General features: G+C 41.4%; 1 protein-coding gene across 1 annotated transcript in view; it reads left to right on the top strand.

The window, feature by feature from the left end:
- The window catches only part of RYR2 (ryanodine receptor 2), a 717,900-nt gene that overhangs the window by 555,750 nt on the left and 135,078 nt on the right, over window positions 1-27,072 (top strand). The window contains exons 70-74 of the mRNA XM_084622892.1: window positions 2,230-2,317; window positions 10,593-10,685; window positions 13,572-13,742; window positions 15,731-15,790; window positions 22,250-22,384. Of these exons, the coding sequence (XP_084479018.1) occupies window positions 2,230-2,317; window positions 10,593-10,685; window positions 13,572-13,742; window positions 15,731-15,790; window positions 22,250-22,384 (547 nt within the window). The remainder of the gene's footprint in view (window positions 1-2,229; window positions 2,318-10,592; window positions 10,686-13,571; window positions 13,743-15,730; window positions 15,791-22,249; window positions 22,385-27,072) is intronic.

The raw sequence follows: 27,072 nt of genomic DNA on the forward strand, positions 1-27,072 counted from the left end.
AGGTGCCAGCAGCCAAAAGGGAGGAAATAATAGTGGAAGTCAGGAAAATGCTGGAGATGGGGATCATAGAAGAATCCCACAGTCAGTGGTCCGGCCCAATAGTGTTGGTGCCCAAACCTGATGGCACCACGAGGTTCTGCAACGACTTCCGTCGACTAAACGAGATATCCCAGTTTGATGCCTACCTTATACCCCACATACATGAACTAGCAGACCATCTGGGGAATGCCCAGTACTTGGCAACCCTAGACTTGACTAAGAGGTACTGGCAGATTCCCCTAGCCGAAGATGCAAAGGAAAAGAGGGCGTTTTCTACACCAGAGGGTCTCTTCCAATATACAGTCCTCTCTTTTGGACTACATGGTGCCCCAGCTACCTTTCAGCGCCTCATGGACAAGTTATTATGCCCCCATGCCAGTTATGCTGCGTCCTACTTGGATGATGTGATTCATACCCCAGACTGGGAGACCCACTTGGAAAAAGTGGGGGCAGTCCTTGATACCTTCAGGCAAGCTGGCCTTACGGTGAACCGTGTTAAGTGCACCGTAGGGTTCACGGAGGCCAAATACCTTGGCTACGTGGTAGGAAAAGGTCTGGTAAAACCCCAACTGAATAAGTTAGAGGCCATCCAAAATTGACCACGGCTGAGTCATCAGAAGCAGGTCCGAGCATTCCTGGGGTGGTGGGGATTTACCGGTATTTCATCCACCATTTTGCCACAAGGGCAAGTCCCTTAACGGACTTAGTGAAGGCCCGTGGTCCTGATCCAGTCAGATGGTCCGATGCAGCGGAGAAGGCATCCGCGGACCTATGGACTGCCCTCTGCAGTAACCTGGTATTGATAGCCCCAGATTTCACCAAGGAATTCATCCTACAGACAGTTGCATCCGAGGTGGGGTTAGGGGCCGTCCTGTCGCAGATGGTTGGGGAAGAGGAACACCCAATTCTCTACCTCAGTAGGAAACTGCTTCCGAGGGAACAAAAATACGCAGTGGTAGAGAGAGAGAGTGCCTGGCCGTAAAATGGGCCATGGAAACGTTGCGTTATTACCTGCTGGGGCGCTGATTTATCCTTGTGACCGACCATGCCCCTCTTCAATGGATGCAATGGAACAAGGAAAGGAACACAAGGGTAACCAGGTGGTTCTTATCCCTCCAACCTTTCCAGTTACGCATACAGCACAGAGCAGGGAGTCGCCATGGCAACGCCGATGGCTTATCATGCATACGCTATCTGGCATCCCACGCTGCCCAACCCCTTGGTGTTGAGCAGGGGGGAGGGATATGTGATAGACCCAGGGCAGTTGGGTACAGCAGAGTAGCAGAAGGCAGATATACTAGCCATTGGATTAATGGTTTTCTGTTCCCTGAGTGACCAGAGCAGGGGCTGCTCCAGGCTAATGAGAACACCTGACTCCGATTAACCTACAAAGAGTCAGGTCAGGCCATTAAGCTAATGTGATCACCTAACTCTAATTAAGGCCCCTCTAATACTATAAAAGGGCTCACTCCAGTCAGGCAGAGGAGAACCAGGGAGCCAGATGAGAGGAAGTGAGGCTGGTTAATGAAGACACCCTCAAGTCATAGGTAAGGGTGAAGAAGGGAGAAACAGGAGAGCGGTGGGGAAGTGGCCCAGGGAAATGTAGCAACTCTGGCAGTGAAAGGTTGGCTGCCAACAGCTGCTACCATTAGGGTCCCTGGGCTGGAACCCGGAGTAGATGGCAGGCCCGGGTTCCCCCCAACCCACCACTACAGAACTACCTCCTGGGAGGGGGATACAGGCCCCTGTCAGGACAGGAGGCTAAACTGTTTTGGTATAAGGCCGTAGGAGCAACAGAGACTCTGGGAATTCTCTCACCAACCTACTTGCTGGTTTATGATGAAAAGGGCTCAGTAGACTGTATCCCTGGCCCTAGAGAGAGAAGGGCTACATGGAGGGTTGCAGTGAGCTTCTGAAGCTAGCCTAAACCGCCTGGAAGTGTGGGACCCACGGGGACAAGGTCGGAGCCTGCCACATTGATATTATGGGAAAACTGTATTCAGATGTTGAAGTAGGGCATCAAAAGACCACTTTAGCATAAATTAAAACACATGCACATAACGTTCTGCTTTTTTCCTGGTGATGTCGTATAAAAATTGATTTCAAAGCGAAATGTTAAAATTGCGTTATCCAAGCCAGAAAGGATCAACGCCAAGTTGTTTTTTTTTCCTTCTTGTTATCTAATTTTAGGGCAAAATGGCTGAAAGAACCCAACTCAGAAGCAGAGGAATTGTTCCGCATGGTGGCTGAAGTATTCATTTATTGGTCAAAATCCCACGTAAGTAAATTTTTACACTTTCTATTTTACTGTGGTTTTCTTGGCAGATAGGTCAGTTATTTAACTAACAGCAATGTCCATCCCTTGAGAAGGAGGTGCAAGTTGTGTGTTACCCCCTGCCCACGTCAATTTCCTTTTTCTTTTTTTTCTTTAACGGTATTCCAATTGCTTTAACCATATGACACAAAAAGGATAGATATATAGTGCAATGCAATATAGCTCTACTGATGCAAATCAGTTTATTGGATCATACAGCTGGGTGCGTCGTTCAAGCAAAACTGGTTGTGGGGGGAAGTATCATGGGATAATTTGTAACAATCCCACAGTGTGTGGGGAAGCTGGTTCTGATTGCCTGACTTGAGGTTTCCTTTTGCAACGTTCCAAGATAGACTCAAATGCAATTTATCCTCCTTACTTATAAATCACCATTGACACATTTTTTTCTGGCCGTGAGGATGGATCATACTTTCTCTGTTGAGGCTGGCATTATTGTCTCCCCATTAATCAGATAGCAGTGCTTCATCATGAGGAGTTTGCCATCCTCTTTTTCTTGTAAGATGCTAAACGTGTCATCCCTTGTAGCCAGTCTGTTCCACTTGAGAGCTGCAAGGGCTATGAGTAGTCCTAATTTGGGTCTCCGGTTTGCCACCAGTAATAATGATCTTTGAATGGTTGCATGGAAAAACGTACTCAATGATGGAGAGGAGTCTGTGGACAAGGAGTCTGTTAATTTCCTGCCACTCCTGAAGTTCTGTGAAGTTGAAGAAATACAGTCGTGTCTTGTAGTTCTGACAATATGTATTTCTTCACGAGAACTCATATTTCTTTCATAAGGCTCCTGTACAGATGGTCATTACTGAGTTCTTGCCACCAGCCTTATATTTTTATTCCCCCCCAAACTCCCTTCTTTGTCTGAATATGTAGCTAATCAATCAGTTTAAATTGATGTAACTCACCAGAAAATGATAAAATCTACCCACCACAGCTGGATATCCAGCCTCCTTCAATCTATAGGCATGGTTATGATACAATGTATGTAACCGAAGAATCCTCGATGAGACTGGCACACATGAAATCCAGAAGTTCTTTGAAGAGAGTGTGTAACTTTACTTCCACTGACTTAACACTGCATTGCAGATTTCTGTTTCTTTAACAGAGTTTAAAGGAAAGCATTTCACTTATTTTGCCATTTCAGTAACTGCTCTGTATGAGAAGGTGTCTGACTGAAGTCAATGGGAGTTCTGTGCACAGAGCAGACAGACAAATAGCTCAGCATGTTTTAAATCAGGGTTCTGCTTTAAAAAGTCACTGTAAAAGACGTCCTGGCATTCCATGTTTGCCTCTTGGGGTATGTCTGCACTGCAGCTAGACACTCGCAGCTGGCCTGTGTCAGCTGAGTTGGGCTTGCAGGGCTCAGGCTGCAGGGCTGTTTAATTGCTGTGTAGGTGTTTGGGCTCAGCTGGAGCTTGGGCTCTAGGGCCCTGTAAGGTGGGAGGATTCCAGAGCTCAGGCTGCAGCTTGAGCTGGAACGTCTACACTGCAATTAAACAGCCCTGCAGCCCAAGCCATGTAAGCCCGAGCCAGCTGGCACAGACCAGCCATGGGTGCCTAATTGCAGTATAAACATATCTTTGGTGACTTCTAGCTGAAGTTTGCTAAATTGCAAGTTAGGAGATTTCCTCTTAATGCCATTCCTGCAAAACTTGTCCTGGGATCTCAACCTGGGTTTTTTCTAGCTTGTACACCAGCAACAAAGATTGTGCATTAAGAATTAAGCTATGGACTTCACTGATTATACGTGCTTTAGAATAGAATGCAGCTCACGATGTGTGCAAGAGTAAAAAGCAGTAAAACTACTAACAGAAAACTGCCAATAAGATGAGACTGAACACTCACAGGGAATAGGTGAGCGAAGAAGTGTTATCTTTACATAAATTGCTTTTACCACTATAACCACAGACCAGCAAGTCTGAGTGATAGTATAGTAGCATTTCTGTACTTAGAAGTATTTTACCTAACATTATCTATGAAGCCCACCAGGCACAACCTAACTACCTGTTCAACAATTAGGTGCTGATTCAGTAAAACATATAAGTATGTTAATAACTTTAAGCATGCCAGTTAAAAGGGATTGCTCACATGCTTAAATTTACACACATATTTAAGTGCTTTGCTGGATCAGGATTTTAGATAGTGGTACTCGAGTGATGTTCACTGTAGAAAAACCTAAGATAGACAGAATTACCAATATGATAATATCTAGGCAATTATTTTTTATCTAATTGTGATGCAGTTTGCATTTTATGCCATTTCACTATGCAAATGTGAGGAAACAATCATTTATCTAATATAATTAATATTTGAAATGGAAACTGGATAAGTTTACGCTTTATTATAATCTGTCAGAGTTTTCAAATGCAAAGACTTTTGATTGAATTTAGAAAGTTTGTTTGCCTGTAGGTAAGCAGTGGAGTTCAGCAAAGTCATTGTCATCAGTAATTGATTTTATGCCTTGGAGGTTTGCGTCAAAGTTTAGCTAGGTTAGCTTATTATTTTGTTATGTGGAAAATCATTTAAGGTGTGCAAACTGAACAGCATATTTTGTAAAATCTTTTTGTTGTCAATGACAATATTTGATGTAAAACAAACGAAAATAGCTAAGGTAAAATATATAGAAGTTTTGTTGTAGTATTTTATAGTGCTTAATCAAGTGTACGTGATTTTTTTTCAATATGAACACTTTCTAATATTTTAATTCAAGACGTGTAATTACTAGAATTGGTTGGGAAATTTTCAATGAAAACATTTTTTGTTGGAAAATGCCAATTTGTAAAAACTGAAACTTTTCACAAAGATGCGAGTTCTGAATCAAGAAGAAGGGACTTGAACCTGGGTGTCTCATATTTCGGGGGATCAGTCTAATGAGACAATTCAATTAACAGTAGGATACCAAGGGAGGAAAAATCACTTTTGTGGTGGTAATGAGAGTGGCCTATTTCAAACAGTTGACAAGAAGGTGTGAGTAACAGTAGTGGGAAATTAGTATGGGGGAAATTAGGTTTAGGTTTTGTAATGATCCAATGACCAGCACTCCCAGCTATCTTTGAGACACCACTGACTTCCTGAGGAAACTACAGTCCTTTGGTGATCTTCCAGAAAATACCATCCTAGCCACTATGGATGTAGAAACTCTCTACACAAACATCCCATACAAAGATGGACTACAAGCTGTCAGGAATAGCATTACCAATACTATCATGGCAAACCTGGTGGCTGAACTTTGTGACTTTGTCCTCACCCACAACTATTTCAGATTTGGGGACAATTTATACCTTCAAGTTAGCGGGACTTCTATGGGTACCCTTATGGCCCCACAGTATACCTACATTTTTATGGCTGATTTAGGAGACGAGAGCTGAGGAAGCGTTGTTCTAACACCCCTACTCTACTTGTGCTACACTGATGACATCTTCATCATCTGGACCCATGGGAAGGAGGCCCTTGAGGAATTCCACCAGGATGTCAACAATTTCCACCGCACCATCAACCTCAGCCTGGACCAGTCCACACAAGAGATCCACTTCCTAGACACTACAGTGCTAATAAACTATGGTCACATAAACACCACCCTATACCGGAAACCTACTGACCGCTATACTTACCTACATGCCTCCCGCTTTCATCCAGACCACACCACACGATCCATTGTCTACAGCCAAGCTCTAAGATACAATCGCATTTGCTCCAATCCCTCCAACAGAGACAAACACCTACAGGATCTCTATCAAGCATTCTTAAAACTATAGTACCCACCTGCTGAAGTGAAGAAACAGATTGACAGAGCCCAGAAGTCACCTACTACAAGACAGGCCCAACAAAGAAAGTAACAGAACGCCACTAGCCGTTACCTGCAGCCCCCAACTAAAACCTCTCCAGCGCATCATGAAGGATGTACAACTTATCCTGAAGGACGATCCCTCACTCTCACAGACCTTTGGAGACAGGCCAGTACTCGCTTACAGATAGCCCCCCAACCTGAAGCAAATGCTCACCAGCAACCACACAACAAAAACACCAGCCCAGGAACCAAGCCCTGCAACAAACCCCAGTGCCAACTCTGTCCACATATCTATTCAAGGGACACCTTCATAGGACCTAACCACATCAGTCACACCATCAGGGGCTCGTTCCCCTTCACATCTATGAATGTGATATATGCCATCATGTGCCAGCAATGCCCCTCTGCCATGTACATTGGCCAAACCGGACAGTCTCTACACAAAAGAATAAATAGACACAAATCTGACATCAGGAATTGTAACATTCAAAAAACCAATAGGAGAACACTTGAATCTCCCTGGTCACTCATAACAGACCTAAAAGTGCAGAACTGGAATTAATTTGCAAACTGGACACCATCAAATTAGGCCTGAATAAAGACTGGGAGTGGTTGGGTCATTACAAAAGCTAAACCTAATTTCCCGCATACTAATTTCCCCCTACCGTTACTCACACCTTCTTGTCAACTGTTTGAAATGGGCCACTCTCATTATCACTACAAAAGTGATTTTTCCTCCCTTGTTATCTTACTGTTAATTGAATTGTCCCGTTAGACTGACCTCCCACTTGGTAAGGCAACTCCCATCCTTTCATGTGCTGTGTATTTATACCTGCTACTGTATTTTCCACTCCATGCATCTGATGAAGTGGGTTCTAGCCCATGAAAGCTTATGCCCAAATAAATTTGTTAGTCTCTAAGGTGCCACAAGGACTCCTCAATCTTTTTGCTGTTACAGACTAACACAGCTACCACTCTGAAACCTGTCATATTTCAGGGTTGTGCCATAATCAATCGGCTGTCTTTCTTGCTCTGTTTTTCCAAAGGGTCTTGGTGTTGTCCTGTTGTAGAACAAAAGCAAATGTTGAAACCTGAAACATTTTCACAAAATACTCCTGTTTTCCAGCCAGCCCTAGTAATGACATTGTATTTTTAGATCTTTCTACAATATTCCTATCTATATATTTCAAATATGTCATATAATTAGAGCTCAGAAAATAAAGAGAACAATTTTGTGAATACTCTCACAAACTTTAAAATGAATTTGCTTTGGCGGTGCTTGCATCCATTTTTGTGCTCACTTCCTTTGAATGTTTGAGTGATCAATTTTCACACTCATGAATGCTCACAGAGTGAATTTGGAAGCTTACATACTCTAGCATTCACACTAATAGTGGTCTATACTATATGAGATTGCCTCCCTGTCGTACAAAATAGTATCCAGTGTTCCAAATATCCCTCACTAGAGCCATAGCACAGAGTTAATTAAATAAGTTAGATAAAGATCTGATGGCAACCTTCATAGATTGGACCATGTGTACACATGCATTTATTTAGTGACATTGAATTATAGTTCAGTAAACACAATGACTGTGTGTGAATGTCACAAGACAAAATTTAATTTAATTTCTGCACTCGGGTTATATATTTTACAGTAATCGGACTTTTTTAAGCAGGATGTCTGGAGCCAAACTTACTGTTGGCAAGAGTAGAAAGTGCTTAGTTATCTAAAACTCCTTAATCCTGTTTATTTGCTGCCTCTCTATCAACTGATACCTCTACAGGAGATTAAAAGACAACGTGGCTTCCTTAAACCTTCTTCCAAATTATAAAAATTACACTAGTTCAGCCAGAGGACAGAAGTAAAACCATGTGGTTTATATCAGGGGTTCTCAACCTTTTTCTCTCTGTGGCTCCCCGCAACACGCTATGAAAACTCCAGGGCCCAGTGGGAGTGGGAGGGCCTTGGGGCAGGGGCCTTGGGCATAGGCATAGTTTGACTTCTGTTTTGAGAGGACAGGGGCCAGCAAGGCTCAAGTCCCTTCTGCATGGCTGGGTTCAGAGAGGGAGCGCCACCTCCACCCCCGACTCACGTCATCAGGCCACCCAGCCTGTCTGGGTTGCGGGGAGACACAACCAAAAATTATCACTCAAAGGTGGGAGGGCTCAGCTCAGAAAGTCTGAAAACAGCTTAGGGTGCAGGGATGGGGTAGCTAGGAGCTGTGTGCAGGCACGGGGGTAGCACGCCGTGCAGAGAGTGGGTACCTAGGAGTTGTGTGCACATGGGGTATCTGTGGGCTAAGTTTCCTGTAAGCTGTGCGGCCGCACAGCAGCCTATTTAGCTCTGTGCAGGCACGCAGGGAACCCACCCGGGAACCTGGTGGGGTAGGGGCGCCCTTCCCCTGGCCCCAACTCACCCTGTGGCCCGGAGCGGCCCGGACCCAGCCGTGGCCAGGTCAGCATGGCCCAGGCCGGCCCCAGGCGCAGCTGGAGCAGCCCGGTCCCAGGCATGGCCCAGGTGGCCCTCCCCCAGCCCAGACCTGGTGGGGCCAGGGGAGGGACACCTATCCTGCAGCCCCAGCCCCAGAGCTCCCACAACGGGGACAGGCACCTCTACCCCGGCACCTCTCCCCCACAGCCCAGATGATGCTGTGGGGAGAGAGCACTGGGGGAAGTCCTCTCTCCCCACAATAGCCCTGGAGCACCCTCCTGTACCCCAAATCCCTTATTCCCAGCCCCACACCAGAGCCTGCACCCCCAGCTGGAGCCCTCACCCCCTGCACCCAACCCTCTGCCCCAGCCCTGAGCCCCTCATCCCTGACCCCCTGCAGGGCCTGCACCCCCAGCCAGAGCCCTCACACCCCTGCACCCCAACTCTCTGCCCCAGCCCTGAGCCTCCTCCCACAAGAACCCCTAGGCCCCACCCCCACCACATGAATTTTGTTATGTGTACCAATATGAAGGTGATGTGTCACACATCACCTTCATTTTGGTGCACATAACAAAATTCATTCTGTACATGAGTGGGAACAATTAGAGGGAACACTGGCTGTGGGTGCAGGGAGGAGGTAGGTAGGTGCTGTGTGCGGGCAGGGGGGTAGTTCAGGGGGCAGGGAGTAGAGTAGCTAGGGGCTGTGTGCAAGGAGGGCTCCCTTGCGGTCCTTGTTCCCAGAAGGGTCTGCCAGCCTCGGAGCCGGGTCTCCCCATCTGGGTGGCTCTTACCGCCTGCCTCTGCAGGAGCAAAGGGGGCTGAGAGCTGAGGAGCAGCTTCAACCCGGGGCACCAGGAGGAGAGAAGGGAATGCTGCCACGCCCTGCTCCATAGCACCAACCAGAGCAGCAACTGTCCTGCACTGCCCAGCTCCGGCTTCCCGCCTCCAAGCTGGCCAGGGAGCAAGGAGACGAGATGGTGCAGGGGAGGTGTGGAGCTGCCACCGGGACTGCCTTGCTCTTGCACTGCAGTTGGGGGGAGGGGGGCACAATGCCCTCCATGTCTCCAACTCTGCCCATGGGCTCAGGGCTTCTTCCCCACAGGGAGCACCAGGGCTCGGGGATTCAGCCCCGCACCTCCCGGCTTCAGCCCTGCAGGGGCGCCGGGTATCAGGCTCTGGGTTTCAGCTGCGGGGCCCTGCGGCCCCCTTGAAAGGACTCCTGGACCCCGGTTGAGAACCGCTGGTTTATGTGATTCATCACAACTAACAGCTGGAATTTCAAATATCCACAGTGGGCTGTTGTTCACAATGAAAAGTCCATTTAAAAAAACAACAACTGATAAACATAATTTGTCAGTTCAAGAAGCTGGTAATGACAGTCTTATTGCGTATGTTAAAAGGGTAAGTTTAAGTTCAATGAGTCAGGTTATTGGAAATATTGTTTGCTCAGATGTAAATGTTAATATCGCGTTGGAAATTTATATTCCCTTAGGTGTTAGAGAAAAAAATATTGAAATTAAAGCTCACTTCAGATATAAAAATGCTCACTTCATTTATACAAATTAATTATGTTGCACAATCATATTCTTTTATACAACAATAGTTTCTGAAGAGCTTTCTAAGCACTGTGGCTAAAATTTCAATCATATCTTTTGATATCATTCGCTCCTGGTAATTCTTTGCCTTCCTTCTCTTTTCCCTAATAGATTTTCAAAGCTGCACCAGACCCTTCCGAGAATAAAAATACATCTCTTTCATTTAAATCAGGGGATATCTGTTTGTAGATCCACTTTATGTTCAGAGTGGATAAAAATCTGAGATTTGTCCAATATAAATAATGCCAGAATTTAGCATATTCTTGAGAATCTGTTAAAAACATAGAGACTGTAACTTTGTGGAATCTACAGAGTTCCAGTGAACCCATATTTATTATTCAAGACTTGTATGGACAGATTTCTCACATGTAATAAGTGCTTTTAACTGAGATCTCCTGTGTAACATTTCAGAATTTCAAAAGGGAAGAGCAGAATTTTGTGGTACAGAATGAAATCAACAACATGTCTTTCCTTATTACTGACACCAAATCCAAGATGTCTAAGGTACAATGAGCTGCAAAGTTTAAATATTGTTATCCCGTCTTGCTTTCTCTCCTCTTAGTGTTTTAGCTTTGTAGGTTGTAACGGCAAGTCTCCGCATTTATAATCCCTTAAATTCAATGTTCCTGTGAAATTTCAGGGTCCTGCCATTTATGATGGTCCCTCCAGTAGTGCTGAAAATTCACTGTGCTGCTGCTACTTGCTTTGGCTAGGGTGGATAGAAATATCAGGTGTGCTTAAAGGCCATGCGATTATTATATCACTGGCTGCACATATCACAGTAGTTGATCTATCTTCTTTACTGGTGTTGGACCTGATCCTTAATTGTTTTGCACTCCAATGTCCTAGTCCACAGGAGTTTTGGGTAGGCTAACAATGCAGGATCTGGCCTCTGGTGCATGATGGGATGCAATTATGCCTACTACCGTGGGCAAAGTGTGTGTGCATGTCTTCCATTTCTAGAGTTATTCCCCACTATAATTACAGGGAATATCTGTAGTTACCAGGATGAAGGTAAGAGAGAGCAGGCATTTCAGCTGGCTACAGCTTGGAGCAGCCAGACTCGGTGGGGGGAGGGGAGAGAGGGAGATTTAGAAAGATGGTATAATGCCTCCTTATCTTCCCCAACTCTTGAGTCCTGTGCTGAGCAGAACTCAGCGAGACATAATCCCTCATCCTTAAAGGAATAAGCAAATCACTAACTAGGAGGATCAGGAATAGAGATTTTTCTGGGGCCAGTCCAAGGCTGTAGAATGAACTTCCCCAAACTTCCCAGCTTTCTGGTCCAAGTGCAAGGTTTACTACTTTGATGTGGTCCTCAATAACAAACATGTATAGCACAGTAGACATTTTTTTTTTAAATTAACACCCCTCCCCATCCAATAAAACCTCACATAATTTTCCCCTGGGAGAGAAAATATGGGGAAGACAGAACGTCACATATGACAACTGCTAGTCACATCATTTAATGCACTTCTGCAAGGTGCTGAGATACAACGGTGAAGAGGGATGCATCAGAACCTGAACAGAGAATCAAAACAATTTTTTTAACTTAACTTTTCATTTAACTTCCCCTTTCCTCCCTGTGTTCCTATGCCTCTTAGTGATCCTCCTTCATCTTCTCTCCTCACTCAATCAGATAAAATGTCCAAATACCCTGTCTTCTCTGGGGAAATGCTGATAGTGTACCCATGTGCATCTACTGGCGTGGGTCAGTCAGATCTCCTTGGACACACAGTCAATATATTTTAAAACCCAGTTCCTGTTTCCAGGATATTTTACATACTCTGTTCTCTTGTCTCCCATTAGCAGTATGTGTTAATTCCCCTTAATTAATAAGGTAGAAATATTAGACAGTTATTGTCTAATTGTTAAGTATAACTCTACAGTTTTATCATGTATTCTATAGTTTTTGTTTTATTACAGAAAAATGTAGTGTATGTGAACAAGTTTTCCCAGAAATTGTGTCAAATTCTGATCTCAGTTGCACCCATGCCACCCCATTGACTACATTGGGGTCAAACATGTAAATGTGAATGGGTTCTCTCAGTTACAGCACAGTTAAATTGCTATGGAAGTGTCAGAAGTTTCTAAATGTACCAGTGTACTCTGAGTACATGAAACTGGATGCACAGCTTTTCATCTGTCAACCCTGATTCAGACAAGGCATTATTATGATGAAACTGTATTTTATTCTCCATTTCCTTTTTAGTCACTTAAATAAGTGTCACTTCAAAGGATTCTTTTTGCAAAAGCTGCATATCAACTAGTAAACATTGAATTTAATTAATCAGTTTGTATTTTTCACATATATATGTCAAACATTTCATACAATAGCTTATTTTTCACCCATTAGCTTATTTTTTCATGTATCCCTTTATGTGTGTTTGTCTTCAAACAGGAGAAAACTATTGAATGTCATCTTTTGAAATGCACATGATTCTTTGAAATTCCAGACAGCTAAACAATCCAACTTCTATGACCTATTAATTTCACATGGCCTTGCTGTTTCCTACATGGCAAAATCTCATCAAACAAAAGCCAATGAGAACTCCACTTTTTGATGTATAATTAAAATAATACTCAGTATTTACATAACACTTTACATAATCAAAGCATGAAATGAATGTTAATGAATTCATTTTGAAAACACCCCCGTGGTGAGGAAGGCCACCTTCCTGGTCTCCTTTACACTGACGTAAACCGAAGTAAGGCCTTTGAGACAGCATGTAAACTGGTGGCAGAACTGGCACTGGAATGTCTGATTCTCAATACTGTGTTCAGTCCAGAAGACAATGCTGTGTTTTATAAAGAAATGTTCTTATGGTTTTTAGTGTTCAGCTCAGAAAATTCTGCTGCAGATACTTCAATTTTTTCCATGGTTCCAGACAACACTTTTTTCCATGGTTCCAGACAACACTTTTGTTTACTGTCACCACTTTTTCAGCCAGAACTCAGTGGTTCCTATGGTAAACTATGGTGATTCCCCCAGAAAAGGTAGCGGTATTTAAACAGCAACAACAAAAACAGAGAAGGCAGGACTCAGAGACTGGAAATTGGAAATGACACATGTTTGCAAAGAGGAAAGACATAAAAGGACTATTGACAAGTGTGTCTACTGAAGAACAGTGTCCATTCACATATAGGAAGGGAAATAAGTGTGTGGGATCAAGTAAAAAGACAGTTGTTCTAGAAAATATTCATGTTTATGAAGTATTTGAGTGAAACACAGGGCAGTGTGGCATAGTGAGCAATATCTTTGGATGAGGATGGAACTGGATAGATGGTAATGAAATTGTCAGAACTAGGCAACAGTAGAAAAATGTAAATTAAAATGTCATTGCAGATGTAGATATTTAATAATAATAAAATATTTGTTATATGCTCTAGGCAGCTCTTTCTGATCAGGAGAGAAAGAAAATGAAGCGAAAAGGGGACCGGTATTCTGTGCAGACATCTCTCATTGTAGCAGCACTGAAGAGATTACTACCTATTGGTCTAAATATTTGTGCACCCAGAGACCAAGAGTTAATTGCACTGGCCAAAAACAGATTCAGCATGGTAGGTCCTCTTCATGTGTTTTTTTTCTTCTAGATCTGGGGCAGTGGAGAAGTGACATTACACTGTTCCTCTAACAGAGTTCTGTGAGATTTCCCTGCTTTTCCTTGTTTTAATCCTCTCTATCCTCAGGACCTGACCCCAATGCCCATTGAGTCTTTTGATTGACCACAGTGGGGTTTGGATCAGACCCTAATGATCATGCTTAAAAGGATTAGATGGAACTCAATTTAGAGGACTATCAAAACATTCCAGAATTGATCGGTAAGAAATGTGAGACGTTCTCAAACTCTTTTCTTGGGGCTGAGTGTTCTGTCTTTGCAACCCTGCAGACAAGAGAGTAAGAAATTATGACTACAATTAAATGCAAAGCATTAAAACCTGTTTTTTATTATTTAAATGTTGATTTGTGGACATAATTGTAAGGATTCCCAGTGATAACTGAGTAGTGTACTCTCTTATGTAAAAAATTACCATGGATGACCACCATGGTTATTCATTTACACCTCTTAATTTTATTTTGATTTGCTGAAAAAAATGTTTTTTTGGATATGTTGCTTTGTGTAAGTGTATTTTTTTCTAGCTAAGCCTTGGAATGGGCAAAGATTAAACTACTTTTTTTGGTTCAATTATAACAAAGTTATTTCTGTTTGATTTTTTTTTATGAAAAATTGCCAGTAATAGATATTAACAAACTTTGGTTAGTTAGAAATACAGATAGAAACTATAAATATACTAACATAACTGATTCCCAAATACAGTACTACTTTCACCACTCCCAATTGGTTACATAGTTTTATATTGGCCTAGAGGTTTCACTGTCATACAGATGGTACTTTTAGGAATGATTCCACAGTCAAGTAGCTTTGTTTGACAGTATGATCACAATTGAGTGCAGCTGCAATGCTTTTATGTCATAGAAGCATATATGACCTTCAGACAGCTATACTGTTTTAAAATGACCGGTTTTTGATGAGGGGAAGGGAACTCAAGTCTGAGAAGACCGTCCTTCTCTGTTTAGTGGTGAGTGGGCAACAAAGAATTCCATATGGTACCATTCATTACACTGATTTGGGCAAAGGGTTCCAGACTGTATTTATGATGATGATTTTAATGCAAATGATCGTTCAACGGGCTGAATGACTATAGGTAGCTATAAATATAACTGCAGATATAAATGATGGAATCTAGACCTACTCCCGGAGAGCTAAAATGGGGTTAGCCATACCCAGATACCTAAGAGGTAGGCCCCGGGAGCCTTCAGTTGCACTTGGTGCAGAGTCCAGACACAAGCCTGGTCTTGCTACTCCTAGTGTATAAGAATTAAGAGGAGAGGGGACCAATGTGGACAGTGGTGCTAGACACCCCAAAGAGAGTAGGGACAAGGAGGGTCCAATGCCTCTCCTTCCTCCACACTGACAAAAACAGCTTCGTCTGTGCAGATGCAAAGAAAGCATACACCAGTGAAAGGATGTATGTAGGGGCCACTTTATGCTCTTGCTTTCCAAATACTTGCAGTTATTGTACCAGTTTCCAGCACAATATGTTCAGGAACTGCAGCTGGTATGCAGCTCTCTTTAAGTCATTACCTACATTAGAGAAGGATAAAAGTCATAATCTTGCCCAGTGTTTGAATAAGACATCATCAGAATAATACTTTGCATTTATACAGTGCTTTTCCTCTGAGGATATCAAAGTACTTGATATGAATAATTCTTAACCCTCAATACATGCCCGCTGGATAGGCAGATATTGTTATCCCCAGTGTACAGTTTGTTAAACTGAGGTACATAGCGGCTGTCAGCTGTCTAGGTCAGCACAGTTGAGTTGGGAATAGAATCCTGAAGTTCTGAGGCCTATCTTAATCCCAAGAGAATGCTCCTTAACATGGTATGCATAGCCTATGACGTCCCTGTTTAACACAAGTAATTGCTTTATTTCAGTGAATGTTCTGTATGATGTATGTGATACAATGTATTTTTCCTTCACAGAAAGACACTGAAGATGAAGTTAGGGATATTATCCACAGTAATCTTCATCTGCAGGGCAAGGTAATTTAAATGCAATATTTAAGTATGCTCTTTTTCTTTTTTCATAAAACTAACAGAAACCCTTCAGTTGTTCAAGACCAGCCAATGTGTATTTAGAATACCCTTTCTCTAGGCTGTCAAGTGTCTCAGCTTCATCTGATGTTGCCTACACGTTACTCCTAATTTATGCACCCAAAAATCCAGCTATTTGCTCAGAGAGTATTTGTAAATGTTCTGCCAGAAATTCAGATTATTTGGTAGCTGCTACATTTATATTAACAGTATGTATCTGATATATAATAATGCATGGCCCTTTAGGGTGAATCTCTTATTTCATCACACTGACACCTTAAATCACCGGCTTTCTACCCTTTTTGATTTGCGGACCCCTAAAACATTTTGAATGAGGGTGCGGACCCCTTTGTAAATCTTAGACATAATCTGCAGACCCCCAGGATCCCACTGCCTTAAATGATGCAGTGTAGAGCAATGTGATATGCTCAGAGTGGATAGCAATGTGACAATTGAGATTGAAAAAGCTCTTCTATTTGTAATCTGCCATCCCGTACCTGGGTTGGAATCTGCAGAATGCTGAGGCCTCTTTATGACATTTTGGGTTATAAAGAAAGCAGAACCAGCCCTTTTGGAGTACTCCCAGTATAAGGGAGTTCCCCGGTTGGTAAAGTGTTGCCACAATGACACTACACTGCCCCTGCTTTGCAGCCCTGGAATAGAGGGTGTGATAGAAAAAGGGAAGTGTGGCTAGAGCGCATTGGCCCAGGAGAAGCTACAAACTGACACAAAGTACGGTAGACTTGAGATGCTCTAATTTTTTCCAGGGCTGGAGGCTCAAATTTGATTTAAACTCACTTTTGCCTCCCTCCCCAAGGAACAGCAGATTTGGCTCAATGAGTCGAAGTGTTTAGTTTTTTAACATTTTTGTGAAATGATTGGAATGAATTTTCAAACGCATGAATGTGACTTATTAGCCAGAATCTCATTTTCGAAGTAATTTAGGCACCTAAGAAAAAAGTCAAGAGCCCAGGGATTTGGGAGCCTAGGTCTCATTTTTAAAACAGCTTTGTGTTTAAGAGCCTAAATCCCATTGAAAGTCAATGGGATTTAGGCATTTATGTACCAAAATAATGTAAGAAGCTTGTCTTATTGAAAGCTGTGATAAATAAAGTGGGGGATAGCTCCCTTTGATGGACACCCAGCCAGCCAATTAGCTGTAAAATCCCTCTTGGTAGCTGTTCTTTACTTGCTTTACCTGTAAAGGGTTAAAAAGTCCCCCAGGTAAAGAAAAAAAAGTGGGCACCTGACCAAAAGAGCCAGTGGGAAGGCTTGAACTTTTTAAGATGGGGAAAGAAACTTTCCCTTTGTCTGTTGTTCTCTGGGCTGAAGGGACACAGAGCAGCAATGCTGTGTAAGGTTTGAACCAGGTATGAAAAAGTAACTTCCATACCTAGAAGAAATAATTTGGATAGGGAATGTTTAGTTAGACGCTATCAGGTTTATTTCTTATTTTGGCTTGTGGATATCCTCTGTGCTAAACCCTGATGCTTTTGTTTGCTTGTAACCTTTAAGCTGTACCCCCAAGAAAGCTAGTTTGAGTGCTTAATTTTTGGAATTGCTCTTTTAAAATCCAGGAAAAGCCTAAGTTCCAGATGTATTTTTTTCTTTTTGTTTTTAATAAAATTTACCTTTTTTAAGAACAGGATGGGATTTTTGGTGTCCTAAGAGGTTTGTGCATATTGTTTGATTAGCTGGTAGCCCCAGCTAATTTCCTTTGTTTTCTTTCTCAGCTCTTCCCTGGGGGGAGGAGGGGTGAAAGGGCTTGAGGGTACCCCACAGGGAGGAATTCCCAAGTGCTCCTTACTGGGTTCAAAGGGTTTTTTTTTTTGCATTTGGACGGTGGTAGTGTTTATCAAGCCAAGGTCAGAGAGAAGCTGTAACCCTGGGAGTGTAATATAAGCCTGGAGTGGCAAGTATTAATTTTTAGAATCCTTGCGGACCCCCACCTTCTGCACTTGGAGTGACAGAATGGGGATTCAGCCTTGACAAAAGCCTGTGGGACTTAAGAACCTAAATAGGTATGTCACTTTTGAAAATGGGAGCTAGGCTCCTAAATCACTTAAGTGAGTATGAAATTACCATAGATCTTCTTGATAATATTCTTACATTGTCCTGTGTTGTTTGTATAGCACTGAAGTGTAATGATGTAAGATTTATGGATGGTGGGAATACTGGGAATCTCACAAGACTAAGGTGTATATCTTAGTATGATTTAAAAACACACCAAATTTTAAGGTCCAATATCTTGTTGACTCTGTAGGACTAGACACTGAAAGCTTATACCATTTGAGACAGGAGATTCCCAGTTTCCCCAGAGGTAGCAGTACCATCTTCTGAGCCGGAAAGTGCCTAAGATAATGGCCCTTTTAGATATGGAAAAGCTATTTAACTTTGAGGAGCAAAGAGGAATATGCAATCTAAGAAGGCAATGAAAAAGGGAGTTGTGGAGATCTTTGGTAAAACTCATGCAAAATGGCTGTTAAATAAACGACCTGGCAGATTTCAAATTGGCATGTTTATTACATAATTTTATGCATAAAGTTGAGCAGCGTTTTTTCCCTAATGAGAAGAGGTATTTCTATCCTGACATTTTCAATCCATTCTATGATTTTCCCAGTTCTAAGTGTTGTTCATTTCATGCTGATTTCTAGCTCTGAGTCTACCATTTCCAGTAGTTTTTGTGTGTTCAATTTCCAGTTAATTTCTTCTGGGTTTTATTTTGTATGCCCCCATTAAGATGTTTGCATTCATGATTGACTTAAGATAATGACACTTGCTAATACCTTGACCTCAGCCTATGCTTTCACTCAAGAAACTTCCTTTTCTTAGTGTGAAGTCTGTTGCTGTTTAGCATACTGTGTCCTGTGTTTGAAACCCATTGAAAGAAAATGATTTCTTGATTTCTCCTATTAATGAAATCCAAGCTTGTCTTGGTGATAAAGGCTAGAGTAACCTCAGTGAATCTAAAGTAAAAGAATAGATTTTCCATTGACAAACTCTCCAGGGATGTGCTTTTCTTTTCCTATTTGCAAAATGGTTTTGAGGATGAGGAGGAGAGTTTGGATTAGAACAATAGTGTTTGCTCACCATAATGAATAAAGTTTATCCTAAATCAATATGCATCTCTCATCACTAGACAGTGGAAACTATATTTTCAAACTGTTCCTTTAAACTGCATGTGTCATAAATATAAAGGGAAGGGTAAACCCCTTTGAAATCCCTCCTGGCCAGGGGAAGCTCCTCTCACCTGTAAAGGGTTAAGAAGCTAAAGGTAACCTCGCTGGCACCTGACCAAAATGACCAATGAGGAGACAAGATACTTTCAAAAGCTGGGAGGAGGGAGAGAAACAAAGGGTTTGTGTGTCTGTCTGTAGTTGTCTTGGCCGGGGACAGAACAGGAATGGAGTCTTAGAACTTTTAGTAAGTAATCTAGCTAGGTATGTGTTAGATTATGATTTCTTTAAATGGCTGAGAAAAGAATTGTGCTGAATAGAATAACTATTTCTGTCTGTGTATCTTTTTTGTAACTTAAGGTTTTGCCTAGAGGGGTTCTCTATGTTTTTTTAATCTAATTACCCTGTAAGATATATACCATCCTGATTTTACAGGGGGGATTTCTTTATTTCTATTTACTTCTATTTTTTATTAAAAGTCTTCTTGTAAAACACTGAATGCTTTTTCATTGTTCTCAGATCCAAGGGTTTGGGTTTGTGGTCACCTATGCAAATTGGTGAGGCTTTTTATCCAACATTTCCCAGGAAAGGGGGGGTGCAAGTGTTGGGAGGATTGTTCATTGTTCTTAAGATCCAAGGGTCTGGGTCTGTGGTCACCTATGCAAATTGGTGAGGCTTTTTACCAAACCTTGTCCAGGAAGTGGGGTGCAAGGTTTTGTGAAGTATTTTGGGGGGAAGGACGCGTCCAAACAGCTCTTCCCCAGTAACCAGTATTAGTTTGGTGGTGGTAGCGGCCATTCCAAGGATAACGGGGGTAATATTTGTTACCTTGGGGAAGTTTTGACCTAAGCTGGTAAAGATAAGCTTAGGAGGTTTTTCATGCAGGTCCCCACATCTGTACCCTAGAGTTCAGAGTGGGGGAGGAACCTTGACAGCATGTAAAAAACGTGTAGTTACAATTGTAACTTCATATTAAATACAAGACCCTAATTTTCAAAACTTGTTCTTCTTAAACACTTTTGTGCCTCATAGCCTTAAAGAACTTTCTTTCTGAAACCAATAAACACTGTCAAATTTTAAAAGGAGATTTTAGTTTAAAATGTATGATTCCTTTGCATTAATTAACACTTCTAAAATATTATATTTGAATGACTTGCCCTGATATTAATTACACTAAAGCATATTTACAATTTTCAAAATGAGCAGAACTATCTGTGTAGGTAATTTCATGTTTCTCTGAGTTTATTAACCTTTGGTTATGCTAAGGCTTCAGGTATCCCTGACACCTTCAAAAAATCTTGTTTCTATTGTAATAGAGAATGGCAGATTACTTGTTTTTCTCATGGAATTGCCTGTTTTTCTTTCTCAACCTAGATCCACATGTGAGAAACATAGGCCTAATGATCCAGGATCTCTTATGTTAGGACTTATTTCTATTTTTGGGAAGCTGCTTTTCTCAACTGACTCTCATTCCTTGTGGGAAGGCTAGTTTTCTTGCTTGCAGAAAGTTCCTCCACAACAGCAGCATTATTTTCTTAATAAATGTTTTATAGTGTTGCCCAAATGGTATTACTTACACTTCTCACTTGATACCATATTCTGTGCAATAAATCTCCTAATGCTTAAATGTAATTTTCTGTTTGTTTTATTTCACTTTGTTAGTTTGCATTGGTTGAGGACCTTCTTAGATAAATTGTCTCTTTTGTTTTATATGTTGCATTGTCAATATCATTCATTCGTCTCCCCCTGTCCTCACTGTTTCTGCCTTCCCTTTCCTTGCATGCCTGCATGCTATTACTCAGTACCAAGCCTTTCTTTCAAGAAACTGCTGACAAGACTCATCATCATTTTGACATGGATGAAGATCCAGTCACGAAAGTCTTACTCCAAGCATGCTAACTCGATCCTTGAAATATCAATCATTTGTGTCCGTAGAAAACTACCTAAACAAAAGAGCTTGCTTGAAAGCAGCGGGCCCTCAATTCAAAAGACCACTCTGCCTGCAATTAATAAGTCTTTGGTGGACTATTCAGTCATGATGATCCAATCATATGCTCACACAAAGACTGTGGTGGATGTGACTGCTGTTAAGAAATGCAAAAACCTAAAGGTAGATTCTAGGATATAATCAATTATTACTGAGCAAACCTATAAGTTTATAATAATTTGAGCACATTTATAGTGCTTTTCATGCATACATCATAAAAAGTGTTGTAAAGGTGAGTAAGCATTATTATCCCCATTTTAGGCATAGACAAATAAAGTGGCTTGCCCAAAGTGACACACAGTTGATGGCAGAGCCAGCAATAGAACCCAGGTTCATAACTCTCAGTAAAATCTGTTATCAGATGTACCAGGCTGCCTTGCTATCACCAATGTCACTTACACAAAAATTAGTGATAGCTGTGTGTGTGAAGTGTTTCAAGCATCAATGTTTATTAGCACAAATACTGGGGTGACAAAAGAACTAAAGTGAGATTGCTAATTTTGGTGTAAAATTGCAAATCATTGAAATGCAGAAAACTACTTATTTCCCTTAAAATTACATATAAAATAGAAACAAATAGTGAAAAGAACACTTTTGCTTTGTACATCAGGCTACATTTTTTAATCTTTTAATCTTTTTAATTTTACTACTGTCATGTTAGAAATTTGCCATTAACGATAAAAGGTAAAATTCAAGAAAACAAAAGCAAGTCAAAAATCTTTAATCTTGTTCATTGCTAATGTGCAAAGACTATAAATAAAGTCATAATGAAAAGCAGTATAGTTGGAAGTGCTAAGCAGTGCCAAATGCAGCAGCATAGTCAGTACTCTTTGATTTGATGTTGAGACAAACGTATAAAAGTTTCTCTACAACGTAGTATTTTGCTGTACATCCCATATAAACAATGCTTATCACCTTTTCTGCTGGTGGTGATTTGTTCCTAATGACTGGGCATCCTCCTTGGTATATTATCTCTTTAGACCCCTTTAAGTGTTCAAGAAACTTTCAGCAAATCAGTAGCTAAGTAGTTCTATTTGCATACATTGTCCCATTGCTTTACAAGGAACAGTGCCACATTACAGCAGTACCGGCTGCTACAGTTAGACACTCAAAAGGAAAGGTTTAGCAAAAGAAAAAGACCTTCTGTTGTCTTAGAAGCAGTGTTAATAATACTTCATAAACTGTTTGACCCTTGTGTTTGGAGTACTTTGTTTAGATTATGTGTGAAATATCTTGTTCTTGCAGCTCGAGGATCCTGCCATTAGGTGGCAGATGGCCCTTTACAAAGATTTACCAAACAGGACCGAAGATACTTCAGATCCAGAGAAGACCGTGGAAAGAGTTCTGCATATAGCTAATGTACTTTTCCACCTGGAACAGGTTAGATTTTTTTCAGTCCTATAACATCCTACTTTAAAAAGCAGATGATGGGAAGTATTTGCAATCACAGGTAATGTTTCACACTCTTAACTGTGGGTTAAAGAAAGCATCCTCTGCTTAGACCAGAGGATCTCAAATGTTTTCATAGTATGAACCATCTCTTAACAGACAGATTAGCTTCTGGCAATCTTCATCCTTTGTGATCACATAAATTCCTTGCAGCACCTCCAGCAATTGTTTGCCTGGAAAAGTATTATTAGGAAAGTGTATTTTTAACTCTTTTAGTGCCTTTTAGCTGGCACTATCGGACCAGCCATCTGTCTATTCACCACCAAAAAATGCTCCACAGACTTCTAATGGTCTGTGGACCATGATTTGGTAAACATTATGTTAAATAACAAAATATGGAAGTTTCTCAAGATCAGTACATTTTTCATTTTGTTCCCATTAGTATTTCCTGGACCCAGTAGATTTTCTACATAGAAGGATACTTAATCTCAAACTGCCCAAACCTCTGGTAACAAGCTGTGTATTAATATGAAGTTTGGCTATTCAGATTATCAATAGATTTCTTGTCCTGTTGTAATCTTAAAGAACTAATTACTGTAAACTGTTTTTTCAAATAGCTTTTAAAAGAGATACCCTGTTGATAAAGTATCTGTTATAACTTTCAAAATCCAGGTGAGGGCTGCTGGTAAAATGAATCTGAGTAAATATATGTACATTTAAAAATAATTAAATTTCCTGTGAAATACAATAAACTCTTGATTATCCAAACTGCTTGGCAACACAAGCTATGTTCTGATAATAATTCCACAAACTGTTACTCAATAAACAGGAGTTAGATTCACTCTTGCTGGTACAGAAATGAGTACAGACTACATTGTTCAGTGCCAGTTTGGCCTGCTGCACTCCAGTGGGGATTCAAATGAGAATGTCTGCTGGGGTCTGCATTGAAGCCCACTGGCAAAGTGCCTAGGGGATATGTTTAGTGAGTGCATTCCCCTTATGCCCTTACTGTAGTACCTCCCATTTTGGGGGCTTCCTTAAGTTATGTACGTATCCTTTCTCCCTCTACCACTTTTTGCCACTTGTATCTCTGGGTGAGTTTGGCCCAGAAAGCCCATAAAATGGGGGTATATGCTGGACAGATGTACAATTCAGTGACCCTAGATCATAACTTCAGATGATGGGACATGGAAGAATAAAAGGTGTCTGAGACCTCAATGCTAGTAGATGGTTTTGTGGATAATTTACACTATACATAGTTTTTGGTCAGCGAAGGAAGCCTCCCTTTGGGCTGTATGCTTCCAGTTTATAATATGGAAGACTTTACACTTAGAGTTTAAAATATGAGTTTGAATAGTGAATGAGTTTAAAGGTTTACCTACTGATTTATTTTTTATTATTTGCATTGCTTTAGTGCTGAGGGAACCCAACAGAGATTGGGGCCCATTGTAGATTCCAAGGCCAGAACGGACTGTTGTGATCATCTAGTCTGACCTCCTGTATAGCATAGGCCAAAGAATTTCCCCAAAATAATTCCTAGAGCAGATTTTTTAGAAAAACATCCAATCTTGATTTAAAAATTGTCAGAGGTGGAGAATCCACCGTGATCCTTGGTAAATTGTTCCAGTGGTTAATTGCTCTCACCATGAGACATTTATGCCTTACTTCCAGTCTGAATTTATCTATCTTCAACTTCCAGCCATTGGGTCATGTTATATCTTTAGAGGTATGTTTGTGAAATATTATAATTTAGAGAGGCTCCCTCAGAAGGGGCAGTATTATGAATATAGGAATTTTGAAATGTGCCCTGGAAGCAGGGGGTTGAGAACAAAGGGTAACTGTGTACAGTAGTTCAATATGGATGCGCTTTAGGTTTTAATAAAAGTTTTATTCCTTACTCATTCACTGGTTTGTTATTTAATGAATCCCAGGATCCTTACAATACCTTTCTCTGCTAGACTGAAGAGCTCATTATTATATATTTGTTCCCCATGTAGATATTTATTGACTGTAATGACTATAAGGCATGTTTTCTAATCCTTTAATTATTCTCGTGGCTCTTTGAACCCTCTCCAATTTTTCAACATCCTTCTTGAATTGTGGGCATCAGAACTGGACACACTATTCCAGCAGTGGTCACATCAGCACCAAATACAGAGGTAAAATAACCTTTGTACTCCTCCTTGAGACTCCCCTGTTTATGCATCCCAGGATTGCATTAGCTCTTTTGGCCACAGCATCCCACTGGGAGCTCATGTTCAGCTGATTATCCACCATGACCCCCAAATCTTTTTGAGAGTCTCTGCTTCCCAGGATAGAGTCCTCCATTCTGTAAGTATGGTGTATATTTTTTTGGTCATAGATGCATAGTTTTACATTTAGCTATATTAAAACGCATAGTGTTTGCTTGTGCCCAGTTTTTCAAGCACTCTTAAGTCACTCTGAATCAGTGACTATCTTCTTCATTATTTACCACTCCTGTAATTTTTGTGTCCTCTACAAACTTTCAGTGATGATTTTATGTTTTCTTCCAGGCCATGGATAAAAATATTAAATAGCATAGGGCCAAGAACCAATCCTTGTGGGACCCCACTGGAAACACACCTTCTTGATGGTGATTCCCCATTTACGGTTATATTTTGAGACCTATCAGTTAGCCAGTTTTTAATCCATTTGATGTGTGTCATGTTAATTTTACATGATTGTTTTTTAATCAACATGTGTGTTACTAAGTCACATGCCTTACAGAAGTCTAAGTATATTACGTCAACATTATTATCTTTATCAATCAAACTTGTAACTTCATAAAAAAAATCAAGTCAGTTTAACATGACTATTTGCCATAGACCATGTTAATTTGCATTAATTACATAACCCTCCTTTAATTCTTTATTACTCGAGTTCTGTATCAGCTGCTCCATTATCTTGCCCAGGGTCTTGCCCTGGCCTATAATTACCTGGGTCATCCTGGTTACCCTTTTTAAAAATTGGCACAACATTAGCTTACTTCCAGTCTTCTGGAACTTCCTCAGTGCTCCAAACCATATTGAAAGTCAGCATTGACGGTCCAGTGATCTCCTCAGTCAGCTCTTTTAAAACTCTTGGATGCAAGTTATCTGGACCTGCTTATTAAAAATGGCTAACTTTAATAGCTTCTGTTTATCGTTGTCTGGAGGTAGTAGTGGGATGCAAATGGTGTCGTCATCATCATCATCATATGATGAGAATATCATCTCTTTCCCAAATACGGATCAGAAATATTTATTGAACACTTCTGTCTTTTCTGCATTATTATTGATAATTCTATCATTTCCATCTAGTAATAGACCAATACCATTGTCAGGATTCTTTTAGTTCCTAAAATATCTTGAAAACTCCTTCTTACTGTCCTTAACTCTGCAGGCTGTAGAGTTCTTCTTGTGTCACTTGGCTTCCCCTGTCAGTTTTTCACAAATTGTGAGAAGCACTGTACAAAACACAGGTAAGAGACTATTTCATCCCTGAAGAGATAGCAGTCTAAGTAGACAAGAGGAAAGGAATATACCATACAAGCAGAATGAACAATGATGATTAACAAATGTAATGTTCGCTAAAAAAGGAGGCGAAGGAAAGGAGAAGGTACATGGAAGTGAGGTGTAAAGGGACTAGGAGAAAAGAGGAGAGCCAGGGAAGAAGGAGGGCAGATGTAGTGAGGCTAAAGTGAGGAGGCTGTAAGTGAAGGAGTTGTACATAACAGCCACTTGGGGAAAAGGATGTCCAGAGTGAAAACTGAAATAATCAATCAGGCACTGATGAGGTCATCAGGGTCCAAAGGTCCCTGCTGCAGCTGCTTTTCTCTGCTCCTGCTGGCCAGGTTTCTGGGAGGCCCCTCTCAGGAGGTTCTTTCTTCTGCAAGCTCCCATGACTGGTGGGAAGGAGTGAGACCACATTGGTTTTGTTGTCCCAGAACTGGGTATCTCCCTGCAGTTTTGCGTCTGGGTCCTGAGATAACCTTGGTAAATCCAGCTGGGTCTCAGCTCCCCTCTTTTCCCATAGGGCAGCTGTACCACCTGCAGCTGCTTGCGACTGTTCCTGATGGCTGAGTTTCTGGGAGTACTCTCCCAGCAGTTTCTTTCTTTGCTGAACTCGTGGCTGCAGAAGGGGTGGGATCTCACAGCTCCCTGAAAGGGCAGGAAGAGCTTCTCTCCTGCAAGTTGATAGATTTTATGCTAAATTTCAGAAGTTAGGTAGTGTTACAGATTCATCTGAAATTCCTTCCCAAGAGCATGACAATATTTCATCTTCAGCAGCCCACGAACCCCAACAGTTTGTCCAAGTCATCATGCACAATCTGGCAGGTCCTTCTTTACGAATTAGATGTTGAAAAATCATTTGAGTGTACTACACAAAAATCCACATCGTGTTTTGTTTTGCTTCTACAATAGGTCAAGCTGCATACAGGGAAACCATGTCTAAATAGCAGTCTGACTGCATCAGTCACTGCAGTTTTCTCACAGGCCTGAAACTAGTGGGTATGTTAACGCGCGCACAAAAGTGGCAGAGTTGGTAGCTAGCCTCAGATCTGTTTCTGTCCAGGAGATTTACAGGTAAACCACATAGAGTTCTCTATATAGTTACAAAGAATTATTGCTTGGATAGCATCGTGGCCTGAATTCTGGTTCCGGAAGTACGTCAGCTCT

This window comes from Lepidochelys olivacea (genome assembly GCF_965140295.1).
Source record: "Lepidochelys olivacea isolate rLepOli2 genome assembly, chromosome: 3".
Taxonomy (NCBI): Eukaryota; Metazoa; Chordata; order Testudines; family Cheloniidae; genus Lepidochelys; species Lepidochelys olivacea.